General features: G+C 40.1%; 1 protein-coding gene across 1 annotated transcript; it reads right to left on the bottom strand.

Annotated features, from left to right (window-relative positions):
- Positions 1–12,533: 12,533 nt before the first annotated feature.
- LOC147449465 (uncharacterized) lies at positions 12,534–17,390 on the bottom strand. Its single transcript, XM_086521572.1, has 3 exons — positions 17,151–17,390; positions 16,956–17,057; positions 12,534–12,626 (listed from the first exon to the last, which is right to left on the bottom strand). Exons 1-3 carry the CDS (start codon positions 17,388–17,390, stop codon positions 12,534–12,536), a joined length of 435 nt encoding a protein of 144 aa, XP_086377698.1.
- Positions 17,391–24,713: the final 7,323 nt, after the last annotated feature.

Here is a 24,713-nt window from a genome sequence, read left to right as displayed (position 1 = left end):
TATGGTGTTTGGATGGTAATACTATGCATTATAGCCCATGCTTTTTGCAAAAGAGAACGTTTAAATTTTAATCACTATTGCATTTTTAAGTTTATAAAAGTGTCCTATTTTTAATTGTCTCCTTTATAAGTGACTTGCAAAGCCTATTTTAAAGTCACTTTCTTGCTTTTGAGCTTCTCTCATCTTCTCCACTGCTTCCTTACTTTATCCATCCCCAAGCACATGCCATTGTATGTTGCACTCCTCCAATAAGAATGGATGTTGCTAATCAAGCACTCATTGCCCAACTCCTTGCGCACAACCTAGGACACATGATGCAGAAGCTTAGCACCGTGTTCTAGGTATCCATTCACATGGAGGCTACCACCGACCTACATGTTGATGACTTTGAAGTGGTTACATCCTACATGGAGACACATATAGAAAATTACTTCATCAATTTTGAGGATTAAGAAGATTTGTGGGTGCCAGTTGATCTCCTCAAGCACAGCTTCAAAGACGACAGTAGTTTCTGCTCCAGATTCGATATGGTGATCAAAGGGCTCACCAAGGAACATTGCCAAGAGGAAGAGAAGGAAAACCTCATAGAACTGGGCATGGGGGAAATCGGCACGTGATTTATGAGGTGGGACATGGTGATCGTTGTGATAGTGACAGAGGAAAAGGTAAACATCAAGGGAAAAGGTAAAACAAGTGACTAACAAGCCTTCTTTGAGGATACTTGTAAAGGAGGTGGAACCCAAAGAGGAGAAGATGTCTAGCCAAGAAGAGGCTTCATTGGCCCTCCTATGTCTTCAACGTAAGCCTCCTTTGGAAGAAGTTGACCAAGACCTAGAAAGGGAGGACATCAAAGATGAGATCCGAGAGATTCTCTTGTGCACCCTACATCCAATTATAGTCGACAGTCAAGAATTTCTCTTTCTTGACAACATTACCCACTTCCTTGAAATGCATCAAGACGAATCCCTCTCTATTCTTGAAATCTATGTTGGGGTTCGTGATACAATGAACCCGTCATAAGAACGAGTTCCAAGTGGACTACTCCTCTCCTCCCCTCATCAATATGCTTGCCTTCCCAGACGGACATAATTACATGGATTCCTTCATGGCAGCAACTCGAAAAACCATTCATGAGGAGAAAGATTTCTACATGAGTGTTCCCGAGAGTAGATTTTCTCCCCACGAACATTTCATGTGCTTGGAGCGCATTGATTGCTGGAAAGAAGGGGAGAGTGGTTTCTTGAAACAATTAAACACTTTCTCACAAACATCATCATCAACCTGCCAGTCTCTTTTTTCAGTATTCAAGCACACACACAGACCTAGACTGTGACAATAGACACACACACACACACACAAGAGAACAAATTGACAAGGGAAGACTGTAATAGGGGTGTAAGAGATGTAGATATAATCATGGAGTACACAGAGAAACACAACATAGTCTACAAGAGAGGAAAGGAGAAAATTAAGAAAATTAAGCCCCTCTTTTACACTTTAGCCCCACTTTAGTTATGAGTGGTACACACTACTTATTGCATGACCCTCTTAGGGTGAGTTCTCAATGTCATATTTACAAAGCAACCATACTGGCTTATTGATAAAATATCTAAAATAATGTGCTAGGATAAAATGACAGAGAGAATTATTATTTCCCTGTGCCTCTTCGTCAACTCCCAAAGTTCCAATCTACAAACCATCATGCACTCATTGTTAGTAAAATTCAAGTAGTATAATTAACCATTAAGGGAGCTATCCCAATTGCAGTTAACCACATGCAATAGGAGGGTGCCCAATTTTGTAACATCCCTCCCACCAAGGATAGCATTTGTCCTTAGTTACTCACTAAAGAATCAATCGGACCGTGAGCAAGTGTGGAGAAGGTCTAGGCAGCTAAAGGAAAAGAAATCAGGCATACATTTGGCATCCTATTGAGGGTGGCCTTTTAAGGTCAAAATATAGTGGTTATAAACCATGCCAATGCGTGTGGTGGTGGCCTCCTGATCAACCATTTGTGTAGGGATGAGTTGTTCTTCTTGGTCCACAAGTGAAGGTGGATCCTCATAAATGTGTTGTGTAGGTAGGGGTCCTCTGAAGGTCTTAAAAGATTAATGTGGAAAGCATTGTGAATGAGCCAACGTAAAGGTAGGTCTAAATGAAAGGAAACATCATTAATCACAACAAAAATTTTGAAAGGACCATAAAAACGAGGAGCACGTTCAACGAAAACATTACTATCAACATTTTTTTATCCTTGGTTTTTCAATGTGAAGCATAACATAATCACCTTATATGAATTGGTGTGTCGTGCGGTGCTTATTAGCATGCTTAGTGTAAAGTTCTTGTGAGTGGTTAATGGAAGTATGGACACTTGCATGAATATCATAAAATTTAGCAATAAAATCATCAGCGGCATGCATAATATTGGAATGACGTGAAGCAAGAGTAGCTAGAGAATGACCATACACAATTTCAAATGAAGATTTACATGTGGCAGTGTGAGTGGTGTTGTTATATGAAAACTGTAGAATATACAATAATCATCCCATTTCCTAGATTGAGAAGAAACATAAGATTTAACCAATTCATTGATAGTGCGATTAGTGACATTGATTTGACCATTGGACTCAAGATGGAATGCAGGAGTAAAATCAAGTGTGGCTCCAAGATTTTCAAAAACAGTAGTCCAAAAAGCACTACAAAATTTGGAATCTCAATCAGTTATCATAACTTTAGACAAACCATGATTTGGAAAGACAGCTTGAAGAAATAGAAGTGGAGCTAGATGTGTTGTGAGTGTTTTCTTACAAGGAATGAAGTATGCTTGTTTAGAAAAAAGGTCAACTACATTCCAAATCATATTATGCTTGTGAACAGTTGAGTGAAAATCTAGTGACAAAATCCATTGAAATATGTTCCAAAGGTTTTTCAGGAATAGGGAGAGAATGTAAAGTCCCAATTTCTTACCTGTTGGCTGCTTTGACCCTTTGACAAACCAAACAAGTTGAAATATAGTATTTAAAATTAATTTTCATTGTAGGCCAGTAGGAATCACGACATAAGTTTTGAAAAGTAGCAGCAAATCCTCTATGTCTAATATAGGGTGGTTTGTGCAACTCTCCAATGATCAATGTACAAAATGGTTTAGCTACACACAATTTCTGTTTGAAATATAGAAAGTTTTCTTGAATAGTGTATTCCAAAAATACGTGCACAGAGTTGTCAATCATATTCAACCATGTGGTCTTGAAGTCATCATCTTCTGCATAAGTGTTAGGCATTGAATCAAATGAATTACATATAATGGTTGATAGGTTATTAAGAAAGGGTCTTAGACTCAAAGCATCAGCTACAACATTCTCCTTACTAGGTTGGTATTGAATGCTGGGTTGAAAACTTTGAATGAAGGAAGCCAACTTAATATGTCCATCATCTATTAAGGGTTGAGACAATAAATACTTGATACTTTGTTGATCAGTTCTAATGATTAAATCCTAAATAGTGTTTCCAAATTTTTAAAGCATGTACAAAAGCAGTCAACTCTTTGTCATATGTACTAATTTTTTCTTCAAATGGTTTAAACTACGACTTTCAAATGCGAGTGGATGTTATCTTGCATAAGGACTGCACCAATACCTTTTCCACTAGCTTCACCGACTACGACAAATAATGGTGTATCAAAATTAGGCAATTGCAATATTGGTGCATTTATCAAAGCATTCTTGACTGCATTAAAGGAACTTCCTTGCAAATCAAACCATACATAAGGAGAATTTTTCTTTAACAGGAGAGTGAGGTAATGAGATTTATAAGAAAATTTACGTACAAACTTCCTATAATAACTGCATAGACCAATAAAAGAACAAAGTTCATGCAATTTTTTTGGGTCTAGGCCATGATTGAATGGATTCAATTTTCTTAGGGTCTACATGTTTTTGTTTTCCCGATACAATGTGTCCCAAATATTCAATTTCAGATTGAAAAAAGGAACTCTTTTCAGGATTCATATACAAGTGATTTTGTTCAAGCAGATTAAATACACATGTTAAGTGTTCTATGCTCTGGCTCAGATTTACTAAATACCAAAATATCATCAAAAAATACAATCACATAGTCTTGATGGTGAACAAAAATTCTATTCATCATGCGTGTGAATGTGGTTGGTGCATTTAATTTGTCAAACCAAATGGCATGATAAGGAATTCATAGTCGTTTGTGTTCTGAAAGCAATTTTGTGGACATCTTGATCAAACATTTTTGACTTGGTGATACCCTAATTTGAGGTCAATTTTGCTCAAGATGTTTGCCCATTTTAGTTTGTTTGATAGATCATTCGCTCTAGGAAAAGGAAACCTATTCTTGATGGTGATCTTGTTTAAAGACCTGTAATCAATACACATACGAAAATTTTCATTTTTCTTCTTAACAAGAAGTACTTGAGCTTTGTATGGTGAGCTACTGGGTCTGAGAAGTCCTCAATCAAGCAAGTTAGTGATTTGAGTTTGTATCGCCCTGTGTACAGTTGGGTTTACATGGTAAGGTGCTCTACAAGGAGGTTCGCTACCCAGTATAATATCAATTTTTTGGTCTTCTAGGTGTGAAGGTGGTATTCCAGGTGGTAGATCATGCATGAAACAATTCTAAAAATGTGGAAAAAGAATAAAAAAGTAAGAGTTATGTGAGGTTTTGGTTTCAATGGAAGTTTGATTTACCAACACCAGAATTGTTTTCCCTTATTTTTGAATGGCTCTTTTAGCTTGAGTGTGAGAGAGAAGTGGAAATCTTTGATGAGCTAGTGCTGCTTGGATGAAATTTTTATTTTTATTATGAGTGACAGACATGGTACGTGTTTTATAATTAATCAACGGATCAAATTCATGATGAAATGACATTCCCAAGATCTTATCAAGACCATCCAATGGTGCTACCAGAGATATACGTGTTTGTGTAAATTCTCCAATCCAAAATTCAATAGTGACTTGGGTTTTACAATTAAAACGTTGATTATTAAAAATAGTTTTGACTTTGTGAGGTGAAGAAATTTCAGAGAGAAAGAGTTGTTGTTGCCACCAGTGTAGAAATAAAATCATGGCTAATACCATCATCAAAGAGAATGGTGACACCCTTGAGTGTGCCTTGCACTTTAAAAACAGTGTGAGAAGATATAGGAGTACCTGAAGATGGGTTGTCATCATGATCATACTCAAGATGATATCCCTCACTGTAATTAGCTTCCATTTCATTGTTTTCAGGATTAGCATCTTTGATGAGGTTAATAGTAGCACCATTGGGGTAGTTGTTGTTGAAGAGTTTTTGGCTTGGATTTTGAGCGACTCCATTCGAGTGGCCACTGAATTTTCCATTGCTTTTAGCAGGACCTTTTGGGCACTTATCTACATAGTGACCACACTAAAAATATTTGATACACTTCACCTTTTTATTACCATTAGAATTTTGAGCAGGACGTTGGTTGGAAGAATTTCTGTTTCCTTGTTGCTACATGTTGTTGTTGTCGTTACCATAAGGCTGAGAAGTTTTTTCAAAGTTGTCAATATCTCCTTCTCTTAAAAAAGGTATGGCTTTGATGTTTGTTCTTGTCAAAGTTAGGAGAGAAAGAAGCTCTCTTGATACGGTTAGTATTAGCAGTTTGTTCGGTGTGAGAGGATTGTCCACCTTTCTTCTTCTCCACCTTAAGGGACAAATTAATAGCCTTTGACAGTGAATCCAATTCAAACATATCTACCTCAGAACCAATTTATAGTGCCAAGCTTGATATATACTTACGCTTCAATTTTCTGCGTCTGAGATGTTCAATAGCTTGCCATTGAATTAAACAGTTCCAAAAACCCATCAGTGTAACAAACAAATTAATAGCCTTTGACAGTGAATCCAATTCAAACATATCTACCTCAAAACCAATTTATAGTGCCAAGCCTGATATATACTTATGCTTCAATTTGCTGCGTCTGACATGTTCAATAGCTTTCCATTGAATTAAACAGTTCCAAAACCCATCAGTGTAACCTTGGATATCTTCATTTTGACCTTGACAAATTAAATCGCACTGGCGTCGTACCTTAGTTTTATACTATGTGGGCAGTAATTGAGGTAAAAATAGCTTTTTGAATGCATGCCAGGTATGTGGTCTTTTACCATGCTGTTTGGTGGTGTCCCACCACAATGTAGCGCTATTGGTGAGATGATTTGATGCACACTTTACCATTTCACGTTCAGGAAAGTCTTCATCATGAAAATAGTCACCTAATTGACTAACCCATGCTAGCATCTTTAGTGCCATCAAAATCCTTGATAGTGAAGGATTTTCTGCTAATTTTGTTTTGCTTGGGTGGCGGTGCAGATTCTATGCGTGCAAAATGCAATAATTTATCTTCAAGATCTTGCCTGCGCATACATTCATATGTGAGAGATTGTTGTAAATTTGTGAGCTGTTGAGCAACTGTGGGAGGCTGTGAAAGATGTGCCATGATTGTGTGCTTTGTTTCTCTCTCTTAAAATAAAATAAAATTAATAAGTGGTTTTTTAATTTAAAATGGTCATATAGAGATATTTACAGATGCAATATGAAAAATAAGTGAGAGAGAGTAAAAGAAATAGCAAAAAAAAAATGTACTTAGCTTCAAAATCATGTTGGCATCTAGTCCATTTCTGCGATGCGCTAGGAAACTACCTGCGAGTAGGTCGAGTTTGTGGCGTCCAGAAAGAAAAGCCTACACTCCAATTTTGATCCCTAGAAATTAGGGGCTGGTAGATCCAACATTTTTGTCCACATGGCTTCCTCCTATTGCTCCACTATTCAAACACTATCATTAAGCTTCAGGAAGATTAAAGGGCCAAGAAAACCCCAAACAAGTCCTAATGAAATTTTTAACATGCTATTATGTGAATCAAGGCTATATTTTATGTATATCCACGTAGTAGTTTCCAAAGTTTGAGATATGCTATTAGTATGTAAACTTGGGGGGACTTTGTAATATTTCTAAATGGTCTCACTTGGTGCCAAGAGGACTTATGTTGTACGTATCACAACGCTAGGTCTAGATTTCGAGACAACTAGCCATAGATGGGCAGCAAGGCCAGACAATTTTGAGTTCTTCTTGTTTTTTCATGTCTCTAACCTTCAATTTGGAAGCATCTCCTAATGTTCAAAGAAAAAGTCCTTTGAAGGACATAATGAGAAGCAAGACTTATACTCCCTACCAAGGTATTCTCATTAACTTATGATCAAAGGAAATGTCACATAGGTTTGGGGAGTTGGCATTCTTGTATGACAAGTTCAACTCATTCTTGAATGTCTCAAAATTAGTTTCGGACAGTGTTAGGCACTTAAATGTATCGACTCAAACCTTTCAGGCCGTTGTTGTCACCAAGGGTGCCTTATCACTCTGTTTTTTCAACTTGTATGTATAGAATGCCAGTAAGGTGGACTTAATTTCACTAAATCAATGTTTACACTTCCACTCTAACCCTAGATACACTTTCACGAATATCATTCTCCACTTAATAGTCAAGGTGGACTCAATTTGATGTGTTCATGCACTAGAATCACATGTTCTTTAAGATAAGGTAAGACCTTATTTGTTTCCAATGATTTTATTGATATTATTATGTTCAAAGTATTGTAGGGGATACTAATAATAACCTTCTAATCAAAGAGATATTAATACTAGTATATTTTCTTGTGCCTGTTGCACATGACTACATTGAAAGCATTCATTATCACTGGTTATATGCATAAGGTTCCTACACTACAGATTATGATTAATTTCTATAGAGAATACGCATGGTCTCACTATCAAAGTATCTTTTCCATGAGATAACATGACTCTTCTAAGAGAGCATCAATGTAGGCATTCTGTTGTTTCAAAAACCAAATGATATCTAGTACATATGACTACCTTCTTTTTGGTGTTGGAAGTCTCTCTTCTTCCAACGGGGAGATATGATTATTTCAATATATGATCATTTGTAAATAACTCTCCAACTTAAGAGGATATAGGCTCCCTTGTCTATAGCAACAAGTGTGTCTTCGAGATCGTTTTTTTTGGGTTAGACCCAAGTTGTTCGTAGCAAATTATTGCATAAGTGTTGATGGTCACTTGAATGGCCTCTTTCACACTTGTACCTTCAAGGAAATAAGTTCTCAAATTCCAAGGGGTAGTATTTAAGTTCACTTTACCAAGTTGCTTAAAATCAATATTGGTACCACGGTAAATTATGCTAGTCTAATCAGCCACAAAATGGTTTTAGTAGTTTCCTTTCAGAATCTGACTAAGGGGTTCAGACTCCAAGAAAACACCAACTATTCTTAGTTTAAAAAAATTTATCTTCAATAATCTCTACTTTTAGTGTTTAACAGATCAAACAAATATTGGATCTTTGAGACAGCTCGTGCTTTTGTAACGTAGCTTTGACGATTGAAACTTTCCTTTGACCTCAAGGCTCGGGGGGGTCACTATGTGTAAAACTACTATATCACGTGCGTTCAAGACATGTGTGTAAAACCCGTTATCTTTGAATCTTGTTAAGAATATAAAGTACCCTTTTCTTTTAAAATCTGTAAGTTTTTTAAAAAAATGGAAAAAATAATGCTCTTTTGTATATATATTTCTGTAAGTTTCAAGAACTTTAAATACCGTTCTGTTGAACTCACGTGATAGGTTACAATTTTATTAGGTGACCTTCCTGGTCCTCAAGGTAAGTATATGGTATCTTTCACCTCATAATACACATATAATTTATTTACTTTTCTTTTTGGATATGCTTTGATTAAGGTTTACAAGTGAGATGTATGCATGTCCTGCAATGCTTTCATTCAGTTAGCTCTTTAGATACATGATAAGGTCATGTATAAGCAAAGAAATATGTTAGGTGGTGTACTCAATACCACCTCAAAAGCTTCCTCTTTTTCATATTAACTATTCATTCGCATAAGATTGAGGTTCCACTCTCTATGAAATAGTGATAGGCCTACAAGATAGGGTCCCATTTGGCACATGTTGTTAGTCACAAGATATAAAACATCATCTAGGACTTCAAAGGAACTCATAAAGTTTGGTCTAGCCAGTGTGGAGCAAGATGTACGAAGGTCCATCTCACTCTTGTAACTGATTGTTTCAAGCTACCTCCACACCCATGTGTGTCTCGTACTTGATAGATGTTATGTTCATAGACATCCCTATATGAGACATATTTCATGTGAGAAGAATATGAGTCTCTAAGAATAATACTCGTGTTTGTTTCCTCAAGTATATGTTGCAATGCTAGAGTCCCTAGGTGCCGGTCAAATCCTCTTTTTTGAGCCATTTCAAACACGTAGTATTGGGAACAACTTCAGTGGCCATAAATTGTTGGATATCTAGTAAGACTTGTTGATGTAATAGGTACTACTAGTAACAAAAACAAATGGTTGTTCTAAGCCTTTTAGGTGCAAATTTCCATACCTATTAAGCATATAACAAGGCTATGTTCTATTACTAAGAATATTTCATTGTTTGTGTCTAGATGTGATTTATCTTCAGAATCTATTATGGTTTAAATGTATTACCAAGGCAATCAAGTGATTATAGTGGAAAAGGTTTAGTTACTTTTTGTATAGCTATTTACACATTTTATTCCCTCATCTTTCATGCATGCTATGAGTATAGCATCCATCATAAGCATTGGCAACTACAAGTCATTAGTCATGGAAATAGAGGCTTGGATATGCTTTTGTTAAATGCATACACACTAGGCATTATGGGACCTAGAGTTTAGCAAAGGAATATTTCAAATGGCATGCAAGATCATAAATTGGATAGATTATGAAGCTTTTTAACACCACATGTGTAGTACCTCTATGGGATTTATTGTGAGATTATCAATCATCATATACGATCATGGATCGATATGGGTGCTTGTAGATAGATTGACTAAACTTTAAAAGTTTATTCCAATCAAGTTCTCTTTAACTAGGTTGGTTGTTAATAATCTGTATCAATTATAAATATTATCCCACAATTTTGTGCGTAATGGTGAGCCCTTGTTTATGAGTCACTTTTGGAGGACTATCTATAAATTGTTTGTAACATATATCAAATATAAGTGGTGCCGATCATCAAGAGATGGATGGGTAGCTTGTGAGTGTTAATCAAGTGCTAGAAGATATGCTAAGAAGTATGCTAACCAGGACGAATCCAGTTGGGAAGATTACCTCTCTAGTTTGGTGTTTGATAATCATGATGCAAAGCATGCTACGACTAGGTTTAGTCTCTTCATGCTTATGAATGCTTTCAACCTCTATCGCCAATTATGGTGGGGTTGGATAATGATGAGGCATGTTAGCAAGTCAAGGAATCCATCCACGATTATATATAGATGCAGAATATTGCTAATCGATAAGATAGATACAAGAACTATGCTGATGAGAGATGTTGGCAAAGAAGATCAAGGTACTCTCACATGTTCTAGTACCTTCAAAAAGTCTAAAATGTGGTATCTCGTTTAAAGACTTATGTGAGTTATAAATGGAATCTACATATTATTTTACTCATTCGATTTTGCATAAAAGTTGTTTACAAAAATGCTTAGAAAGGGGGTCGAGATAATCATGTCGACAATTAAAATATTCTTATTGGTTTCATTGTCAACCTCTTGAGCCTATTCTTGATTATCATCATATCGATCAAGGGGAGAGTTGGATTGGTGGGCAGTGCCACTATGGGAAACATTAGTATCTTTAAGAAGACATCTCCACTTTTGTTTTCAAGGATGAAGACGCTACTTCAAGGGGGGAATAATGTCAAGCCAATGGTAGGGCCACAAGCAAGGCCTAAGCTAACTTTGCAATCAAGGGGACACCTATAGGAGGGCCAAGGGTCTATGAAGGGAGTACAAAAAGGTGGAGTTGAGCACGTTGTAGTCTTTGGCGTTTCATTTGGAGCTTTTGTTTTCTACTTTAAGGTTATTTTTTATCATCTTTAGCACAAAAATGAACTTTTCTATCAATAAAAATCCTAAACAACCTTGAAAACCCCCTAAATTTATGGAGAAGTTCCTTTTGGCTAAATTTACATGTTGAACATCATTTTGCACCACAAGAGATGACTTCATTACTGATGCCAAATTATTGACGTTGTATGGGCGTCAGTATGTGCATTGTTAAACCTGGTGGGGGATCCATTTTTTTTTATAAAGATAATTTTTGAACGTCCAACACTTTTTCTACTTGTCAAGCACTTTTGATACATCTTTTAAGGCCACGCATAAAACTTGCTTTTTTTGGTCGAGATCGTCCGCGTTCAACTTTCTAAGCAAAATGAATTTTCCACTTAAAACACTCGACATTTGTACATTTCTAAACCAAACTAAGCATGTTTTGATCCGTTAACACGCATCAGTGCCATGTCAACACCCTCGCGGCCTCCTTGGTATGGTAGTTTTTCCTACACGCTAAAGCTAACAACCGTGCCTAGTTCCTAAATGAATTGAAGCTCTATTTTGGTTTTCTTGGGGTAAATAACTTGAGATGCTGCTATTACATGAGGTGTCCAAGAAAAAAAAAAAAAGGTAATCTTCGGACAACCCATGTCATACTTTAATTTGTACATTCTTTTGCGTTCAAGTAGCAAGAGCAATGTCTGTCTCAAGTAAAATAGTTTGTCAAGGTATAAGTAGGATGTTAAGAGAGCTTCATCTTGCATATTGTCAAGCCTGCATGGGTTTCTCCATGCTCTGCAGTGATGGCAAATATACATGATTAATATACATGCAGTGGTGGGATATATACATGACGCGAAATATATACATGCTGTAAGGGGAAATATACATGAGTATTGTACATGCAGTGATGGGAAATCGGGTGGTTACTCGAGGACGCATGTAACGGACGTGCACGGGAAGAGAAGGTTGCGCGTGATGTGGCCCCTTGGATGCCCGGGCATGTGTCTACTTGCATGCTGCTGTTTCGGAGGTGGATACTGATGTTAACGAGCTGATGAGCTACTGAACTACGTATTATGTTACAATTTGCGCCCACACACACAGTAAGTTCCTTAATCATTGTGGCACAATAGCAAATCCCCTCTCTCTCTCGCTCTCTGATCTCTGTCTATCTGTGTGTGCGTGTTTGTTTAACACTACAGTCTACGCCTCGTCGCCTCCTCTCTCGCTCTCTCTCTCTCTCTCTCTCTCTCTCTCGCGCGCGCGCGCGCACATGATGCCTTCAATGACTCTCCACTGATCCCAACAAAGCGTGACAGCTGGGAACTTCCCCTGATGCACTCATTCCAGAGGCCGATTTTTCAACCAATCTCCCTCAGATAACCTTAGCCACAAGTCCGTTTTCAACGTAAAGGCTTCCGGCGCGGTATATAATGGTACGTACACGTGATGGTATCATGAGGATTCCCAATTTCCCATGTCTTGTGAGATGACACACACTCAAATGTGGGTTTCGGTGTTACCAACATAGGCCTAACCTTCCATACGCCAAGTCCGCGTCTACAATTCGCTGTTGATGCTGCTGTTCTAGAATCTTAAGATTCTTCCACTTGCGCGGCATTCCACTTTGAAATTGTATCTTCATTATCCACAATCATGCGCATAAACAGACCCTGCCTGCTCCAGCCCTGTCGTACGGTCCTGACTTAATGTGCACAGCTGTGCGATTTGTTGCTTGGTACAACCCACCATGTTGTTACTCAGTACCTTGTGATAGCTTTTATCATCTCTGCTCTATAGTGGTGAGGGCGGCAAGGAAGAGCGGTGCATGTGGGGAGAGAGAGAGAGAGAGAGAGAGAGAGAGAGAGAGAGAGAGAGAGGCTTCATTGCCACATACATGCATGAGAATGAGAGGCTTCGTCACGATAGACGCTCAATGCAAGAAAATGTGAAAATTGTGGCTAATAACATCATGAGCTTCTACTCGAGAGGCACCGCATACCTGTCTCAGTACTACTAGGGATAGAGGACCACCGCCCCCCCCACCGGAACCAGCAGTCCCCTGCCCCAATCTTACCTAGCTAGGTATGCGGTGCCTCCCTCACAGAAGCTCATGATGTTGAGGTAAGTCACAATGTGGGAATTATTGTGAGAATTTGTCCAAAACTCCTTGTGGAAGCATGGCAATGTGTTTCAGTGACTATTGAAGGCAAGTGCTTGCAAGGGAAAGCAAAGGTGTAGGCTATATGTGGTTTTCATCTAAATCCATGGTGTTGGTGCTACATGGTGTAGGCTATATGTGGTTTCCCTTGCAAGCACTTGCAAGGGAAAGCAAAGGTGTAGGCTATATGTGGTTTTCATCTAAGTCCATGCTGTTGGTGCTATATGGTTAGAATGCTTGGATCTAATGAAAGTGCATGTTTTAGATGTATTGTGTGGCTTTCGATGCACTTGAAAACCCTCTCTTACATTTACACTTCGATGCTTGGATATGATCAAAATGCAGTTTTTAGATGTATTATGTGGCATTTGATGCCCTTGTGAACCCTCTCTTACAACTCATCAAACAGAGCTACCATCGAAAAGTTATAGCACTTTGAAGTTGTGGCGTTTTGTAGGTTCATGTCTAATGGTGTTGATGTACTTATAGTCGGAATGGTGGTTAAAGATATATTGATTTGAAGTGTTTGAGGATGGTCTTCAGCTGAGCTTACGATTCTTGAATTGTACTCTAACGCCAAAGATATAGTCAGCTTTACTTTTTCTTGGGACCGAGTCTGTCATGATTTGGCATGCCTTGAAATTAATGCATTTACTATGAGAATAATAGGAACAAAGGCTAAAAATGAAACAATAACCTAACCTAATCAAAGCTTGAATAAAAACACTGAAGTATACTCAAAGAGAGAGACTCAAGATCTCAATGTAATGATAAGAGAGAAAAGACCTGCACATTGATTGAACTATCATCACGTTCTTATATACATTGTAGGCAAAAGGTGTTGTTTAAGTAGGTGCTAGATTGAAGGGTAGTTGAGCTAAGTTAGGGGCCCCTTGATTGGGGCTAGTGGGTGAGAGGATTCAGGACTTATAGAGGTTTCATCTTTATACAGAATTAGTAAAAGTTATTTCACATCCCCCCATAACAATGAACACCTTGTTGCATAGCATAATCCCCCTCTCAATGAGGTGGGCAAGCAGTTGGCACAAGTGTTGGAGCTACATATGGCTCACTCTACTGAACTTGGTATCACCTATATATTAATTTGTATCTTGTCCTCAATATGAATCAGTCTTTGGGAGCGTATATGGTGTGTCTCTTGTCTCGTCTCTCTCTCTCTCTTTCTCTCTACATCTCAACATGGTATCAGAGCGGTAACGATCACGCGCCGATTCAATTCATGGTGACACAACAATATGTGTGCGATTTGCATGTAAGATTCAAAATTGCTACAAATTTTATTTTTGAGCGTTGATTCTTGTTAACTGTGGTTGTTTTGTGCTAAGAAGAATATGATTAGTGTTTTATGTGGCGTTTATTTCTAATCAAGCTAATCGTTGATTACACCCTGAACTTCATCTCAATTTTTCTTGCTGTTCTGCTCAAAATTTGGAGAAACGGGAAAAGCGCAATGGCATATTTCATCCAAAACTTGTTTGTCTCCTTGAGCTCTTCGATTTGAGTTCTAGGTTTGCGTCAATCGGAGTTCGCAGCAGAAAGTTATGCTGTTTTTACTACAATTGAGCTTGACGCAGCTTTCTTCGTCCTACTTCTTCGTGAAGCGTCCACGATCGTTTATCTTGTTTTGGCGTTAACTTTTTCGAGAAGATTTAGCTTTTTGCTATTCGTATTGTGGCCGTCAATCTTGCATCTCACGCCACTCTATTTTGAGAACTCGTTTATTATTAACGTCTCCTTTACCCTGCCTTTTTTGGGTGACGTCTCTCACCTTTGGACGTTCCTTGAGCATCCTTCTTACGTTTATCGTTGACAGAACGCAGTACTCATATCTCTTTCATTCTCAATTGAGGTCTTCACCATATATGGTGTGCAGATTCTACAATCTTATCTTATACGTCTTCTCGCAACAAGATATGGCTATGAATATTCTCGTCAATAGCTTTCCTTGTGGCCAACGTTCTGTTCCTCTTTTCCAAGATCAAGGATTTCCAGGCTGGGAAGCAAAGATGTTGTTAATTCTTGAAGGCGATGAACTCTCCGATGTTGTTCTTGGAAATCGTGTTTGTCCGCCTCAGCCTGTTGATACGGATAATGATAACGTGCTTATCACTGAAGGACCTATATTTGAAGATTGGAATGTTGCCTATACGGATTGGAAACGACGTGATAAAGCAGCTCGTCAGTATATTCTTTCTGCTCTTACTGATTCCCTTTTGCTTGATATGTATGAATTGCTTACTTCCCACGACGTATGGAAGTATCTTATTGCAATTAAACTTTCAGAAGAAATATGTTACAGAAATACTTTATTTGAGAGGGTTGCTTAATAAGTTACAATATGAAGTTGGTACTGCCATGACGGGACATATTGAATCTTTCAAATCTATTATTAATCAACTTGCTGCTGCCGGTGATCCTGTTCCACAAAAGCAACTGATTACACTTATCCTTGATACGGTGAAGGACTCTTCTTATGATAACATTGTTACTATTCTCTCTAATAAAGATGGTCTTGATTTCGACCAAGCTTGCATGTCTTTAATTGAATACTCTCAACGTCAAGAACGTCGGAATGCTGGTCACGATACAACTATGATTTCAGAAGAGGAGAGTGAGTCACAACAGATGGAACGTGCTTTTTATGCTCGAGAGCTTCCATTTCAACGAGTAAACCAGAGAGGTGGCCATCGCGGTAATATTTTCTCTCGTCTCAGATTTCCTAATAAGCAATGTTCTTACTATAACAGAAATGGCCATACTGAAGATGATTGTTGGGCACGTAAATATGATGAAGAACACAATATTACCACAAAACAACCATGTTTATCTAGAGACTCTTCTTCTTCTTCTTGTGAATATTGTGGACGATCTGATCATCCCACTCATATGTGCTATAAGTGTCCATTCGACATATATCGGAATAGAGAATATGCTACTGAACATCGAAACAACAGTGTACCAGAAACAAGCTGCGTCCTATGTTCAGTTGCTCCAGACAGAATACTTCATGTACGTGATGGATCACTTTTTATTGTCGATTCTGGTGCTACAGGAAATATGACATACACTACAAGAGGTTGTGTGCTCTTGTGACGCTGTTAGCGACGGAAATACACTGGGTTTTTATAACCCCCAGTGTCGCTAAAACCGTCGCTAATAGTGTCGCTATAGGCGTCGCTAATAGCGTCGCTATAGGCGTCGCTATATGCGTCGCTATATAGAGACGCTCATAGCGACGGTTATAGCGACGTTTACACAAAAGTCTATAGCGATGGTCCAGAGCCATAAATAGCGAAAGTTATAGCGACGCCCGAGAGAAATTTTTTTGGTGACAGGGCATTGAATGCCCTGCCACCCATCAACCATACTATACTTGATTCACTTTTTTAAAAAAGTGCAAGGGTAGATAATAGACCCAAAATAGTCACCCACAAGATGCATTGTTTGCAAAATTGACAAGCGTAAAATTGACAATTGTACACATCATAGGCAAAATGAATTGATTGGAAAATGTAATAATGACAATTGTACAACATCATAGGCATAAAGAATTGATTGGAAAAATGAACTGCGGTGACAAATGTAATAATATACATGGTTCAAAAAGACGTATAAAATCCGTCTCATGATACATAAGCTATGAGAAACCCTAAACTAATGCTATCTAGCTACGGCTAAACTGACGTCGTCTAGTCAGACGTCTCATCGCGTCCAAGCGGCGTATCTGTCGGATTTTGCAAAAAAAGACAATAAGACAGCTTTCAGTAAGTATAAACATATAACGACATTTATAAAACAATACAAAAAATAGAAAAGAGTAAACCCTAATACTAACCATGTCGCCGCGAGAACTGAGAATGTCCATCAGGGCGTTTAAGCCCTTCCTGCCTGTGTACTCGCGCTCGTACGGTGTGGGATCACGTCCTGTCATCGACCACTGTCAAAACATACAAAGATTTCATTATGTTAGAATTAAAAAACTCATAAACCCTAAACTATCGCACATAAAGAGCAATGCGAAAACACTTACAAAATCGGCCTCAAATGATGCCCATCCACCGCTCCCCAAGTGGTGCGAGCTCCCTGCCTCTACTCGCGCTCTGGCTGCATCCTTTTGTTGCTTCCACTTGTCGGGATTCTCGCGCGCTGCTTTCTTCGCATTCTTCCAATCTTCTTTGGCCAGCCAATCTGGCCTGTTCCACCCATGCTTGATTGCTTTTTGCACTTCGAAACGCTTGTGTTTGCAGTATTCGCGCATTCGAATCTTCATCAGGTCTTCATTGAAGCGCTGATCCCGTGTTGGAACGGGAAACTCATCATGAAGTATGCTGATGACTCTGTTTTTTAAATCACTTGGTACTTCACTCCATTTGTTTAGTATGTAGTGTCTAAACAGCTGAGAGCAAAGAACACGCATGCGCGAGATCACCTTCTTGCCGTCATCATCCATGATGATGCCGCCGCTGAAGTCGACGGAGTAAGGAAAGCCCTCTAGCCGGTGATGCGTGAACCTGGGTGTCCCGGCAGGGGTCTCTAGCGGCGTGTCGATGGGGGTACGGACGTCAGGTGTCTCCACCGACGTCTGGGCCCCGAAGCGAGGAGTGTCGAGTGGGGTGGCTCCTGGCGGAGTAGGTAGAGGTGTGTAGCTGCTAGGAACAGTCAGCCGTGCAAAACCTGGCGTAGATGGCTTGCTCTGGCTGGTGTGGGGGCGGGCAAAGAAGGGGAGGGTAAAGAGCCTCGTCGAACACGAGGCGGTGTGGAGGCATTGGCGGCGGAATCCCCACAAGACAATGATGCAAAGACCATTAAATACAATGACGTAATGACGCATATAAATACAATAACGCAATGAATTGAGTGATAGAAGAAGCAAGTCGTAAACTCAGAATTTTCAATCAAAAGATGTGAGCGCGAGTAGAAAAGAGCGTTATACACCATGGAAGGTACTTAGAGAGCCAGAGCTTTTACAACACGGAGCAAAATTGTTCAAATACAATATTTGTGGCTTTAAGAGATCTCTCTCTCATCCTCGCATAACTCAGCATAAATTCCTATATCTATATAGAGCTCTCCGTTTAAACACATATCCTCTGTTTCATTTTGTAGCTCCTCTGCATGCACCGCATATAGAGTAGTAGCATCTTGATGCTCGTCTGGCACCACCGCAGCGGCTTCTGATTGAGCATCTTCTCTGATCTCGTCCATTGATGTCGTTGTGATTGGCACATGGTAGCCTTCATACGTCCTTGCACTACGAGGGGCTACCTCTATGACATACCACCAGTTTGATGTAGACTTTGTAGGATGAAATATTACCTGCCAGAGCCACATAACTTACATGAGAGCTTTCAAGCACATAACTTAAAAAAGGGGGATGTTAACTATTTACATACTTACTTGTTCACAATGCTCGGGTAGTACGAAAGTGTCTCTTAGGTCAGTCCATTTCTTAGTAGAATCCACCTCAAGAAAACCAGACTCTTCTCTACGCACAGTAGCGTTGCGACCCTCCATGATTATCTTGAACCATTGCACGTCGAACAAGTCGACAAAAAATCCTCTGTAATCGATCCTCAAAATTTCTTGCAGCATGCCGAAGTAAGTGAGTTCCACCACCACAGGATCTGCATCAGAGAAACGTCGTCGACTAGACTGTTCAAATTTTGCCATGATTCCACAATCTTGAGTAAAACGCTTTTTGTCGATTCGTTCCACCCTAAAATGTCGACCTTTACACCATGCTGCTGTGTATGACTTATACTACAACGAACAAAGATTATGAGTGGCCGTTCAAACGTTTAGAATAAAGTCACTAGCTAGTCGTACATTGCAAACTTACCTTGGTCGCGCAACCCCGAGAGTACTCCCACTCTTCCTCAATCACTTTGTCACCGCATTGTTGTGCGCTTTTCAATTGGTTGTGCAACCATCTTAAGCTCATGAAGGTTGGTAGGCTCTCCAGAACCGTCGGATAGTGCATCGGTGGTCGTCTTCCCCGTCTCCACTCGATTCGTGCCCTTTGTCGCTCTTGCTTTGCATCCTCATATTGTGAAATCCACTTTTGCATCACTGGATTGTGAAGCATGCAAAATCGGTTGATTTTAGCCTCTAGATCTTCCGTCATCTTCTTCTCAACACCGAGATTGCACATGACAATCCCAGATATGCGCTCATCATCTATGGTTCGCCATAGCGTGTCCCGGGCTTTATCAAATCCGTCAAGCCACTCTCCAATGTACACTAGGGACTCTGATACCAACCAACCTTCTGCCATGCTACCCTCCGGACGTGCCTTTTGACGCACATATCCCTTAAACGTTTTCATGAAACGTTCTAAGAAGAACATCCATCTGGAATGAACTGTGCCAGCTATTTCCACCTCATCAACTATGTGAACAAGAAGATGCACCTGAATGGTTAGCATGGTAGTAGGAAAATGTTTCTCAAACATGCACACAAGCTCCGCAGCATTTAGTTTGGCGAATGGTATGGAGTCTACGTTGATCTCCTTTTGTGAGATCCATTGCACTAGCTTTGCAAGTTTGTAGATTGTGTTACGGATGTCGAGAGACAAACATCCCTCAATGGCAACCGGTAAAATAAACTGTAAAGTATGTGTAGCAATGATATTAAAGTCCACATTTTATGCAATGATATTAAAGTCCACTATGAACGTACCTGACACATTTTATGCCAATCGTGTGACTTCAAATCGGTAAGCTTTCCTTCTTTAGTAAGACACGTTCGGAGCGAGTGCATTACGCCAGTGGGGGTCCGCAAAGATCGAATGGTCTCTTTTACTTTGCGTTCTTGGGCTCCTGTGAAAATCCATGGTGCTTTAGGGAGTTTTATCGATCCATCAGATGCTGTTTGCGGCCAATATTGCTCCATACGATCCACATTTCTAAGGTCAACTCTAGCTCCCAAAGTATCTTTCTTGCCGTTCAGATGGTCCCATAGTTGATTACCCACATTCTTGAATCCACAATTGTTGTAGCTCTTCCAATAGTGGACGAAGATACACATCCATATTCTTCACTTTATATCGCCCTGGCACAATCAAGCTTAGCCATAGGTGCCCCTTCCTCGTAGTCAACCACGGGGGAATGCTGTAGTTGACGATGACAACGGGCGATACACTGTAAGATGTTGATCTTTGACCAAATGGATTTAAGCCATCCATAGCCAGGCCTAAGCGCAAATTTCGAGCTTCCTTGGCAAAATCCGACCATGTTTCATCTATATGTTTCCAGGCTGCGCAATCTGCAGGAATTCGTAGCACACCATCCGAAGATTTATTCTCCTCATGCCATGATGCTAGGGTAGCCATGGACTTACATTCGAAGAAATGCTTGATGCGAGGAAGCAGAGGAAAATGTCGCAAAACCTTTTGTTGAATTTTTGTCCCGTGGAGATCTACTCGATATCTTTCGGAATCACATTTCGGACACTTCTCCATGTCTATGTATTCCCCTCTGAAAAGAATGCAATCATTAGGACAAGCGTGGATAGAATTGTAATCCATCCCCAAGTTTTGCAAAATCTTTCTTGCTTCATCTCGGGAATCTGGCATCACATTGTCAGCTGGTAGTATGTGCTCTTTAAGCAATCTACACAACATAAAAATACGATACATTCGTGTAAAAATCTATCAGATCATTTTACATTTAGAGTTTTATTAAAGTAAACTAATTGTAATAGATCACCTGAAAAGGGCTGTGACGCTAGTGTCACTCCATCCAAACTTTGCCTGCTTGTTGAGAAGAACCAGGAGTGCTTTCAATCTAGACATACGTGCTCCATTATACAATGGCGTATCGGCTTCACTTTTCATATCATCATAGATAAGCCTTTCTGAATCCATGATCGTCTCGATCATTTCATCAATCTCGGGCTCAAACATTGCCTCGTTGGGAATGTGCTCTGCATGATCATCCCCCGAGCTGTCAGAGGCTACATCTTGTGGCCTCACATATGCTGCTTGACCAAAGCGCCTGCGAACATGTCTATTGGGTTGCAAGATTGCTGCTTGTTGGCCAGCGTCAGAGTCCGATGAGTTATAATTGGCAACAACTTGATCTATAATAGATGGATCGAACTCGCCGAATTCGCGAACGTGCTGCAAAGAAACACGTCTTGTCCGTTGCACAACATGCTTGCATTGATTACAAGGACATAAGGCCCTTGTTGAGAGATAGGTGTTTCGGTTGGACGGTTTCACATCCTCGTCACTACTCATAATGAGGATAAAAATCTTATAACCTGGACAACAAATTTAATATTCTATTGGCATTTTTTGTCTTATCTCTCTCTCTCTCTCTCTCTCTCTCTCTCTTTCTCTCTCTCATGAGCGGCCTACTGTGTCTCCGGTCTCCCTTGGGTGAGGGGGCAGTCCTAGGGGAGGCCACAGAGCCCTGCTCTCTATCTCTAGTAGCAACCCCGCCCACCTCTGCTCGGGTGCATTCTCGCTCTCTGTAGAGCTCGTCAATTTCAGCCCCTGCTCACCCCAGCCAATCTCAGCCTATCTCAGCCTCGCCAGTCTCGGCCCATGCCCAGGCTCGGCCAATCTCAGCCTCGCTAGTCTCAGTCTCAGTCTTGCCCATGTTGAAGCCCGCCAGTCTCAGCCTCTGCTCACCCGAGTCTCGACCTGCTACACAGAGAGAGCTCCTTTAATTAAAATTGATTATAAGCCTTTGAAGGTGATTTTTTCTCTTGAGAGACTGCCCACCATGGCCACTCGGGCCTCTTCTCGCGTGAAGCCCACATTCGCCGGCGTCGTGGCAACACCCCCAAAGGTGGACAGCATGGCCCGGCTTCAACATGAAGTCGAAAGACTTCGCAAGGAAAATGACGCTTTGAAGGAAAGACTCGCAACCATCGAGTCTCGCCTCACCACAGTGGAGGACTCCAACAAGGGGAAGACGGAACAAAAGGAAATCAAGCTCAATACGAAGACGGAAGTCACCCTCACAGAGAAGGTCAAAACTCAAGTACAGGATGTCATTTTTTGCGAAGTCGAAGTTCGTGTGGCGTCTACGCTACGCGAACAACAACGACAAGATGCTATTGCTCTCAATGTCCGCATTGGCGGACTCCCGAGCGATTGGCAAGGAAAAGAGGACCCCAAGTTCCACAAGTCTTTCGATCGCATCCGAACAACAACCCCCATGATACAATTGGATCCAACGACAATCACCACTCTCGCTCACGAGCATCGCACCAACCATGCAATTCTTACCTTCAAGAGCAAAGCGGATCGAGTCAAGCTCCTTGAGCAATCGAAGCTTCTGAAGGACACAAAAATTTGGTTTGCCGAAGATCTCACACCCACCCAACTCAAACAAAAGAAGACAAAACTCCAAAAGATGTGAGAAGCGCGCACAGTAGGGAAATGGGCAGTTTACCGAGGAGGCAAAGCCATCATCCAAGAGTTTCGAGCTCCCAAACCGGCCCCCTCCTCCTCACCTACCTCATCGTAGACTTTTGTTCATTCCACCTTATCTTTTTTCTCCCCACTCGATGGACTCTCAGTCCTTAACTGATATGTATGAGACGAAATCCTTTGTACTGTTTTGTTCTGGTCCTATAGGTCATATATGACCTCCATGGACGATAATTCAATCTATCTATCTCTCTCTCTCTCTCTACCTCACATTCTCTAGTCATGTCCAATCCCCGAACACCTCGGTCTAGAGGTGCACGGAGATCAGAACCACCGGGTTATAATCTCGTCTTTATTGGTCAATACCTATATTTGTGGGTACAAGAAATCTACAGACCCACGTCTACATGATACTGCATGTAGTGGACAAAACCCCTTTGCTTCTTCTCTAGCTGTAGCACTTCACAACATCTTAACATCTTTTCACAGTAGATCTTTTCACTGTTCGTCTAACTCTAAACCCTAAACTGTAAGTAATTCATGCGTGGACTCGATCTAACGTAAATAAGCGTAAATCTAAATAAACGTAAATCTAACTAAAAATTAACCTAAATCTAATTTAACGTAAGTCTACATCTAACCTAATCTTTAACGTCTTTTGGGATAGTTTCCTACGACGTTAAAACTCTCTTCTTCTTGTGTGTGTGTGTGTGTGTGTGTGTGTGTGTGTGTGTGTGGGTAAACCTAAATAAACCTAAGTCTAATCTAATATAACATAAATCTAAATCTAACGTAAATTATGTTATATTAAAAACAAAGAACTAAACTACCAGGGATTATAAGAACCTTAAAACTGATTTAACACATAATTTTCCACATAACTCGGCAAGAGTTGGCATTCTCATCACTAAAGATGTGAGAGTTAACTTCCGGCGGTGACGCTGCCTCATCTCCATCCACATCTAACGACAGCAATTGGCCCTTTGGACCGTTCTTGCTCTTGTTACTAACATTGAAGTTGCTGTTGAATGACTAGAGGTTGTCTAGATGGTCATTGTGTCGGGGATGTAGTGACTCTTGCCGCCCTAAAGATCCACCTTCTTCCCTATCTTCTGAAGACATTTCACTAGTACTTTTGGATCGACGGAGCCCACCATGAGTGAAGGCAGCAATACCCTATATTCCATTGAGGGATTTCTTCACCCGCTTCATGCAGGCATCGTAGTCTATGGAGACCTAAATCTAATTTAATTTAACGTAAATCTAAATCTAGCGTAAATAAACGTAAATCTAACTAAAAATAAACCTAAATCTAATCTAATTTAACTTAAATAAACCTAAATCTAATTTAACGTAAATCTACATCTAACCTAATCTTTAATGTCTTTTATGATAGTTTCCTACGACGTTATAACTCTCTTCTTCTTGTGTGTGTGTGCGTGTGTGGATGTGTGTGCCAATAAAAAGAGATAAATGGTATAACCTTTCTATCACCCATGCCAAGTATGACCGATTGGTTATGCCATTTCCCTCTTGAATAATAGGTCTTGAGTTCAACTCCTCGTCGGCTAGATCTTTAGGTCTTTTAATTTTAATTAGTTTCCTACGACGTTAAATTAGTTTCTCTCTCTTTCTCTCTCAATGTGTGCGTTTTTTTGTTTATGCATGTTTTCTCTCTCTTTTCCTCTCTCAATGTGTGCGTTTTTTGTTTATGCATGTTCTCTCTCTCTTTTCCTCTCTCAATGTGTGCATTTTTTGTTTATGCATGCTCTCTCTCTCTCTCTCTCTCTCTCTCTTTTCCTCTCTCAATGTGTGTGTGCATTCTTTGTTTATGTATGTGCGTGTGCGTTTTTGTTTATGTTTGTACTCTTTCTCTCTCTCTCTCTCTCTCTCTCTTTCTCTCTCTCTCTCTAAAAACACTATGTGTGTGTGTGTGTGTGTGAGAGAGAGAGAGAGAGGGAGGGAGAGAGAAAGAGGGAAGGGAATCTGAGAGTGAGGAGAGGGAAGGAGCATACCTGGCTCTCCTTCCTCTCCTCGTGTGTGTGTGTGTGTGGAGAAGAAAGAGAGAGAGAGAGAGAGAGAGAGAGAGAGAGGGAGAGCATTACCTGCTCCTTGCTTGAGGGCACCGAAAAACTCAGATCTGAGATCTGAGTTTTTGGGTTCTCTCTGTTATTTTTTTTAGCCCAGCCGGCGTCGCTATGAGCATTGAAA

Source organism: Adiantum capillus-veneris, chromosome 10 (assembly GCF_014529385.1).
Source record: "Adiantum capillus-veneris isolate H3 chromosome 10, ASM1452938v2, whole genome shotgun sequence".
NCBI lineage: Eukaryota > Viridiplantae > Streptophyta > Polypodiopsida > Polypodiales > Pteridaceae > Adiantum > Adiantum capillus-veneris.
Note: the sequence above shows the minus strand (reverse complement) of the source record. Positions and strands in the feature narration are given on the sequence as shown.

Excerpts from the sequence above, each read along its gene's own strand:
- LOC147449465 (XM_086521572.1), bottom strand. The coding sequence starts at position 17,390 with ATGAAGATTCGAATGCGCGAATACTGCAAACACAAGCGTTTCGAAGTG. Across the intron at positions 17,058-17,150 it reads CATCATTTGAGGCCGATTTT|TGGTCGATGACAGGACGTGA; the intron begins GTAAGTGTTTTC and ends ATGTTTTGACAG. Across the intron at positions 12,627-16,955 it reads TCAGTTCTCGCGGCGACATG|GGCTGGAGCAGGCAGGGTCT; the intron begins GTTAGTATTAGG and ends ACCGTACGACAG.